This window comes from Arachis ipaensis, chromosome B02 (genome assembly GCF_000816755.2).
Source record: "Arachis ipaensis cultivar K30076 chromosome B02, Araip1.1, whole genome shotgun sequence".
Classification (NCBI taxonomy): Eukaryota; Viridiplantae; Streptophyta; class Magnoliopsida; order Fabales; family Fabaceae; genus Arachis; species Arachis ipaensis.
The window spans coordinates 87330418-87339832 of NC_029786.2; the positions used below are offsets into that span (position 1 = coordinate 87330418).

General features: G+C 41.0%; 1 protein-coding gene across 1 annotated transcript; it reads right to left on the reverse strand.

Moving 5' to 3' along the window:
• Window positions 2160-2492, reverse strand: LOC107627551. The gene has a single exon (XM_016330387.1). It carries the CDS (start codon window positions 2490-2492, stop codon window positions 2160-2162), a length of 333 nt encoding a protein of 110 aa, XP_016185873.1.

The window sequence follows — 9415 nt, forward strand, 5'->3', positions numbered from 1 at the left end:
TCTTCTGAAATAGGAACTTACTTCCAATGCATGTAGATTGAGTCAAGGGTCAGAGAGTGGTAGTTAGCATAAAATTCGTCGATCCAAGACAAGTTGACTTCAATTGAATCTCGGTTCAAGAATCCCCAACGTCTCTTCTTTATTCTATCCTCCACATATTGTATTAAGTGATCCAGTACAAAGAGGAGGTGCTCACAGTGGAGGTTCTGCTCCATAATATTAGCATGCATCCTTTCACAATAGCGGTTGGCAAATCACGCTGTATCCTTAGCAGGAATCTTCTTGTCTAACTCATCAATGCGGATATCCACTTTCGATTTTTTTAGAAGGCTGCTGATTTGTGGGTGACTTTGGTGCTTGCCTTTTAAAAATTATTTTCTTAGAAGATTTCTCCTTTCCTTTCGCGGTTGTCATACTGAAAAAGAGGGAAGAGGAGAATTGTAAAGAAGCTTGTAAGTATAGTGAAGAATGCATTTATAAGATAGGTGTAGTGAAAAAGTAGCAAAGAATGCAAGAATAAAAGCAATTTTAAAATAAGGGTTCATTGGAACTTTTTCACAAACATTTAGTGTGCATTGTATAATTCAACAAGCAAGTTGACAGCACCAACATATAACACCCTTAAAAAAAATTATATTCAATAGAGCAAGTAGCACCAATAAATCCAATGAGTTTATAAATGGAATAGTGATCCAACACCAATTGCAAACATACAATAAATTGAAAAGAAAATAACTACGATTAAGCAAGAAATAAGAACTTAAAGTGCAACAAAAAGAAAAATAACTTAATTAGATGTAACTAAATTAAATAAAAATAGAGAAGATAATGATAGAAGAATGAAACCTAAAATGCAAGAAGAAGTAGTGGTAAGTGAAAGTAATGAAAGAATATGGGAAAGAAAGAAGAATAGTAGAAAAAAGAACGCCGAAGAACGGTAGTCGCCGGTGGAGGTCTGCCGGAAAAAGGGGAGGAAGAATAGTGAGTAGGGAAGAAGAAAGAACAAAGAAGGAATTGAGGAGAAAAGAAGGAAACAAAAGAAGGGGGAGGGGGAATAACGGTGCAGACTAGGTCTCCGTGACGGGATTTTAAAATCGGGTAGTGACGCGTAAGCGTCGTCTACACGTACACGTGGATCGTAAAAAAACGACAGTGACGCGCACGCGTCACCCACGCGTACGTGTGAGGTGAAGTTGCGCGTTTAGCACATTACTCGCATGGGCTCGACACAACTCACTGTTCGAGCCATGCGAGAGGCACAGTTCCAGCATCACATAAGCACAAATTTTGGGGACGGGGGGATGCGTACGCGTCGGCCACGCTTACGCGTGGGAAGCGTCGCGCGCCTGGCACCTCTTTAGCACGAACCTGGCACAATTCTCTATCCAAGTCGTGCTGTGGCATTGTCCCAACACAAATACAGCACAAATTGAAAATAGGTGTTGACGCGTAGGCGTAGGCCACGCATACGCGTGACTCGTGCCTGTGCCCTTTGCCCCTTTCCCGCACGGCCCTAGCACAACTTTCTGTTTGGCTGTGAGGATGCGTCATTCAAGCACCATTTTTGCATGGGGCCTGTCTGCGATCTCACGCATGCGCGTCATCCATGCGCACGCGTGGAAGGTTCTTTGTTTTTTTTTTTTTATAAAAATAACTCAAAATGAAGGTAAACATGCAGATGTGAAAACTAACACAGACATAAATAAACTAGAACCAATAAAAAAGAAGATCAAAACATGGTGGGTTGTCTCTCACCAAGCACTTTTCTTTAACGTCCTTAAGTTGGACGGTCCACAGGCTCAGTCCTCATCCTTTGTTGGATCCTTCAAGAGGAAGATCTCTAACTCCTTATTGTTCTTCACTTTCGCACCGTGATACAGCTTCAAACGATGGCCATTGACTTTGAAGAAGGTTGGATTTGAGGGGTGACTTAGGTGGATAACTCCATATGGTTCCCCCATCTCCACCATGTAGGGTCCATCCCACCTTGACCTTAGCTTGCCCGACATTAACCTCAACCTTAAGTTATAGAGAAAAACTTGATCCCCAGCTCTAAACTCTCTTCTCTTGATATTCTTGTCATGTACCTCTTTCACCTTTTCTTTGTAGAGTCTTGAGTTCTTATACGCTTCCAGTCGAAGGCACTCCAATTTCTCCAGTTACAGCTTTCTTTCAATTCCGGCTCCTCCTAATCCTGAGTTGCATTCCTTCACAGCCCAATAAGCTTTATGTTCCACTTCTACCGGTAGGTGACAAGCCTTTTCGTAGATTAGGCAGAATGGACTCATGCCGATGGGTGTCTTGTAAGCTGTCCAGTAAGCCCATAGCACATCTGCAAGTCTAGTACTCCAATCCCTCCGATGAGGTTTAACAATCTTTTCCAGTATGCGCTTAATCTCTCTATTAGACACCTCGGCTTGGCCATTTGTTTGGGGATGGTAAGTCATCGCCACCTTGTGAATAATCCCATGTTTTTTCAACAAACCTGTCATTCTTCTGTTACAAAAATGAGAGCCTTGATTACTCACAATTGCTCATGGTGATCCAAAGCAACAAATAATATTATTCCTAATAAAAAAACAACAACGTTAGCATCATCAGCACGGGTAGGAATTACTTCAACCCATTTAGAAACATAATCAACATCTAACAGAATGTATAAGAAATCATTCGAGTTTGGAAATGGACCAATGAAGTTAATACCACAAACATAAAAAATTTCACAAAACAACATTAGTTGTTGGGGCATCTCATACCTCTTGGATATATTTCCAAACCTTTGGCATTGGTGGCAAGAGTCACAGAAAATACTAGCATCCTTAAAAAGTGTGGGCCACCAAAATCCACAATCTAAATTTTTTCTTGCAGTTCTTTAAGGACCAAAGTGTCCATCACTCTCAGAAGAGTGGCAGGCCTCTAAAATTGACTGGATTTTGGATTGTGAAACACACCTAATTATTTAGTCAGCATCACATCTCCACAAATATGGGTCATCCCATATGTAATACTTGGACTCGCTTTTAAGCTTGTCCTTTTGATGCTTAGAAAAATTAGGAGGAAAGGTACGAATAACCAAATAATTAGCTATGGGTGCATACCAAGGAACCACCTCAGATATTACTTGCAAGCTATCAAATGGAAATGCATCATTAATAGGAGTGGAGTCACTTTTAATATGTTATAGGTGACTCAAGTGGTCCGCTACCAAATTTTGGGAACCACTCCTATCTTTGATCTCTAAATCAAACTCTTGCAATAACAATATCCAACGGATTAACTTTGGTTTAGACTCTTTCTTAGCTAGCAAGTATTTTAAAACTGCATGGTCTGAATATACTACCATTTTAGTTCCAAGTAAATAAGCTCATAATTTATCCAAAGTAAAAATGATGGCTAAAAGTTCCTTTTCAGTGATAGTATAATTAGACTGGGCTCCATATAGAGTTTTAGAAGCATAAGCAATAATATAAGGATCCTTACCTTCATGCTGAGACAACGTCGCTCCTACCGCATAGTTAGATGCATCGGACATGATCTCGAATGGCTTACTCGAATCAGGCCTTCTCACAATAGGAGCTTGGGTCAAGGCAATCTTTAGCTTGTCAAATACTTCCATGCAGTCTTCACTCAAGTCAAACTCCACATCTTTCTGCATCAGACGGGACAAGGGTAATGCAACCCTACTGAAGTCCTTGATAAAACGCCGATAGAAACCTGCATGACCAAGAAAAGAACGGACTTCTCTCACAGAGGAGGGATAAGGTAAACCAGAAATAACATTAACCTTTGTTGGATCAATAGATATACCAGTATTAGAAACAACATGGCCTAGAACAATACCTTGCTTTACCATAAAATGACATTTTTCAAGATTAAGCACAAGGTTTGAACTAGCACATCTTTCTAAAACTCTAGACAGATTATCCAAGCAAAGGTCAAAGAAATAACCATATACACTAAAGTCATCCATAAATATTTCCATACAATGCTAAAAAAGATCTGAGAAAATACTCATTATGCACCTTTGAAACGTAGCCAGTGCATTACATAAGCCAAAAGGCATTCTCTTATATGCATACGTTCCAAAGGGGAATATAAAAGTTATTTTCTCCTGATCTTCTGGAGCAATGTGGATATGAAAATAACCAGTATAACCATCTAGAAAATAATAATGCGATTTACTTGATAGGCGATCAAACATTTGATCGATGAAAGGTAATGGATAGTGATCCTTGTGAGTGGCCAAGTTCAAGCACCTGTAGTCATTGCACACTCTCCAGGAATTCTGCACCCTTGTAGCCATGAGTTCCTCATTCTCATTCTTCACTATTGTGTTGCCGGAATTCTTCGGAACCACTTGTACTGGGCTAACCCACTCGCTATCCGAGATTGGATAGATAATGTCGGCTTCAAGCAGTCGGGTCACTTCCTTCTTCACAACCTCCAGAATTGTGGGGTTCAACCGCCTTTGAGGTTGATGAATAGGCTTTGCTCCCTCCTCTAGAAAGATGCAGTGCTCACAAATCTGAGGACTTATACCTACTATGTCCGCCAAACTCCACCCAATAGCTTTCTTGTTTCTTCTCAGCATATTCAGCAGTCGCTCCTCTTGTTGGGAAGTAAGTTCCTTTGAAATAATCACCGGGAGCTTTCGATTGTCTTCTAGATAAGCATACTTGAGGCGAGGTGGAAGGGGCTTTAACTCCATGTTCAGCTCATGGCTTGGCACTTGATCATCCGAAACTACTGGAGGTGGCAAGGTCTCTTCAGTATACTCAGATGGCTTCCCCACACTTGCACCTTGAGTCATGTTCTTCTCATCAACTGCCTCTTAGTGAACTTCAGCCACAGTCTCATCAATAATATCACACTGGAAGATAGAGTGGTCTTCCGGTGGGTGCTTCATAGCTTTATCAAGGTTGAAGCTCACTGCTCTTCCATCAATCTCAAATGAATATGTACCCGAGAAGGCATCCAATTTAAACTGAGAAGTCTTCAAAAATGGCCTTCCAAGCAAGATGGATGATGGTCTTCCTGAGTCATTAGGGGGCATCTCTAGAATGTAGAAGTCAATAGGAAAAATCAACCCTTTAATGCTCACCAGGACGTCTTCCGCAATTCCAACTACTGAGATTATGCTCTTATCCGCCAAAACAAAACGAGCTGCCGACCTTCTTAACGGTGGAAGCTTCAAAGCATCATAAACAAATAGTGGCATAATACTAACACATGCACCTAAATCACACATGCAATCAACAAACTGTACACCCCCTATAGTGCAAGTAACCATACAAGGACCGGGATCACCACATTTCTCCGGTATAGCACCCATTAAAGCAGAAATCGAGCTACCCAAAGAAATAGTTTCTAAATCATTGATCTTTTCCTTATGCATGCACAAATCCTTTAGAAACTTAACATATTTAGGAACTTGGCAAATAACATCAAAAAGGGAAATAGTTACCTCAACTTTTTTGAAGATCTCCACCATCTTGGGATCTAGCTCCACTTACTTTTTAGCCCTCCTAGCAAGGTGTGGAAAAGGAATAGGAATGACTTCTTTCAACACATTATCTTCCTTAGAAACTCCATCCCTTGGTTGAGCAACTTCTTCTTCAAATGCCTCTTGTACATCATCTTCATCTTCCACATCTTCTACCTCAACAATCTCTTCATCTTGAGTGGCTTCATTTAAGCTTGGCTCCGTGGGACTCCTCTCTTGCAATGTAGTGCCGGACCTCAAAGTGATGGCATTGATTCCACTCTTGGGATTGGATAAAGGTTAAGAAGGGAGTGTACTGGAGCTTGGGGGTTGAGTAGTGGAGGTAGAGGGTGGTTCCATACGGGATATAAGGGCTTGTAGAGTGGAGGTAAGACCGGTGAGGCTAGAGGTGAGTGAAGTTTGAAGCTCTTTTTGTCCTTGAAGAATATAGTGAAGTGTTTCATCTTGGTTGGAGGAAGGAGGAGGGTATGTGATTTGGGGGGCTTATGGTTGGTTGAGTTGAGGTGCTTGAGCTTGCCTTTGGTGAGGTGGTCGGTAACTTTGGCCTTGATTTTGTTATTGGTAAGGAGGGTTTTGTTGATAGTTATTATTCCACCTTTGATTTCTACCATTGTCTCTACCTCATTGGTTGTGGTTGTCTCTCCATCCTTGGTTGGAATTGTCTCTCCATTCTTGGTTGGGTTGTCTTGCCAACCTTGATTGTAGTTACCACCTTGATTATAGTTACCGCCTTGTTGATAGTACCCTTGATTCGGACGGTTGTAGTAAACATTGGTAGCCACCAAGGTGTTGTCCTCTTGGAGTTGTGGACATTCATCAGTATAGTGGGAATAGCAAGCGCAAATCTCACATACTCTCTAAGGGACTAACTGTTGACATTGTTGTTGTGGAGGATGCGGAGGTTGTTGTTGATTGAGTTGGAGTTGCTTGAGTATGTTGGTCATCTCTTCCAAAGTCTTGGTGAGAGCCGCGGTCTCACTACTGGAAGAAACTTTCGCAATAGTCTTGGGATGATTATTCCTTTGTCCTGCATGTCGGGTTGACTCAGTTAGATCGGTGATGAGTTGCCATGCCTCCGTCGCCATCTTGTACTTTGTCAAAGAACCATTACTTGCAGCATCCAAGAGAGTCTTGTCTTGAGGCTTCATGCCTTGGCAGAAGTAGCTAATTAACACCAACTGGTCAATCATGTGATGGGGACACGAGTCAAGGAGATTCCTGAAGCGTTTCCAATACTCATAGAGAGTCTTCGATTCACCTTAAATGATGCAGGAAATTTCCTTCCTCAATTTATCTGTAACCTCTGCTGGAAAGAATTTGTCCAAGAATTCCCTTATGAGCAAATTCCAATTAGTAACCACAGCTTCGGGTTGAGTGTAGAACCACTCCTTTGCCTTTTCCTCAAGAGAAAATGGGAAGGCATATAACCACACGGCAGTCTCGTCCGCACCATGCCGCCTAGTAGTTGAACAAGTTGTCTGAAAATCTCTAAGATGCTTGATAGGCTCTTGAGCAGGTAAACCATGGAATTTAGGCAATAGATTAATCAATGCGGTCTTCAGTTCAAATCAGCAGTCAAATTCGGATGACGCGCTTGATATGTGGTACGCGGAATTGTGATTACACTTTAGTTATGTAAAGTTCATTGCTTTTTCTTTCCCTGGAAATGGCGCCAAAAACATGATGCCAAAACCACGGTTCACAACTCCGTGTAACTGACCAGCAAGTGCACTGGGTCGTCCAAGTAATACCTTACGTGAGTAAGGGTCGAATCCCACGGAGATTGTTGGTATGAAGCAAGCTATGGTCACCTTGCAAATCTCAGTTAGGCAGATATAAATTGATAATGGTGTTTTCGAATAATAATTAATAGAATAGGGATAGAAATAGCTTCTGGATTCTCTTGAATGCTGCCATCATTCTAGCTTACGCCACGAAGATTCTGATTAAGGGATCTAAGAGATACTCATTCAGTCGAAGGTAGAACGGGAGCGGTTGTCAGGCACGCGTTCATAGGGAATGATGATGATTGTCACGTTCATCACATTCAGGTTGAAGTGCGAATGAATATCTTAGAAGTGAAACAAGATGAATTGAATAGAAAATAGTAGTACTTTGCATTAATCTTTGAGGAACAGCAGAGCTCCACACCTTAATCTATGGAGTGTAGAAACTCTACCATTGAAAATACATAAGTGAAAGGTCCAGGCATGGCCGAGATGGCCAGCCCCCAAAACGTGATCAATAGATCAAAAGATAATCCAAGGATGGTCAAAAAGACGTCTAATACAATAGTGAAAGGTCCTATTTATAATAATCTAGCTACTAGGGTTTACAGAAGTAAGTAGTTGATGCATAAATCCACTTCTGGGACCCACTAGGTGTGTGCTTGGGCTAAGCTTGAGTGTTTCACGTGTAGAGGTCCTTTCTGGAGTTGAACGCCAGCTTTTGTGCCAGTTTGGGCGTTCAACTCTAGTTTTGGCTCCTTTTCTGGCGCTGGACGCCAGATTTGGGCAGAGAGCTGGCGTTGAACGCCAGTTTGCGTCGTCTAAACTTGGCCAAAGTATGGACTATTATATATTGATGGAAAGCCCTGGATGTCTACTTTCCAACGCAATTGGAAGCGCACCATTTTGAGTTCTGTAGCTCCAGAAAATCCATTTTGAGTGCAGGGAGGTCAGAATCCAACAGCATCACCAGTCCTTCTTCAACCTCTGAATCTGATTTCTGCTCAAGTCCATCAATTTCAGCCAGAAAATACCTGAAATCACAGAAAAACACACAAACTCATAGTAAAGTCCAGAAATATGAATTTAACATAACCAGTATTACCACCGGATACATAAATGCCACAGACACATAATTGGGTGAACCTTTTCAGATTGTGACTCAGCTTTGCTAAAGTCCCCAATTAGAGGTGTCCAGGGTTCTTAAGCACACTCTTTTTATGCTTTGGACCTTGACTTTAACCGCTCAGTCTCAAGTTTTCACTTGACACCTACACGCCACAAGCACATGGTTAGGGACAGCTTGGTTTAGCCGCTTAGGCCAGGATTTTATTCCTTTAGGCCCTCCTACCCACTGATGCTCAAAGCCTTGGGATCCTTTTTATTTGCCCTTGCCTTTTGGTTTTAAGGGTTATTGGCTTTTTGCTCTTTGCTTTTTCTTTTTCTTTCTATTTTTTTTCGCCTTTATTTTTTTTTCTTTTTTTTCTGCAAGCTTTGTTCTTTGCTGCTTTTTCTTGCTTCAAGAATCATTTTTATGATTTTTCAGATTATCAAATAACATGTCTCCTAGTCATCATTCTTTCAAGAGCCAACATATTTAACATTATTAAACAACAACTTCAAAAGACATATGCACTGTTCAAGCATACATTTAGAAAACAAGAAGCATTGTCACCACATCAATATAATTAAACTAAGTTCAAGGATAAATTCAAAACTCATGTACTTCTTAGTCTTTTGAATTAAAATATTTTTCATTTAAGAGAGGTGATGGATTCATAGGACATTCATAACTTTAAGACAAAGTTACTAACTACTAATGATCATGTAATGAAGACACAAACACAGATAAGCACATAGCATAGAAAACGAAAAACAGAAGAATTAAGAACAAGGAATGAATCCACCTTAGTGATGGTGGCGTTTCCTTCTTGAGGAACCAATGATGTCCCTGAGCTCTTCTATGTCTCTTCCTTGTCTTTGCTACTCCTCCTTCATTGCTTTTAGATCTTCTCTGATTTCATAAAGGATGATGGAGTGCTCTTGATGTTCCACCCTTAGTTGCTTCCAATAATTGTGTGGAAGAAAATGTATCCCCTGAGGTATCTCAGGGATCTCTTGATTTGCAGTCAAATGTTCTACCACTGAGCTATAGACCCTTGATGGAAGCTTTTGTCTTCCCTTT

Coding starts and splice junctions, on each gene's coding strand:
- LOC107627551 (XM_016330387.1), bottom strand. CDS start 2,492: ATGACAGGTTTGTTGAAAAAACATGGGATTATTCACAAGGTGGCGATG.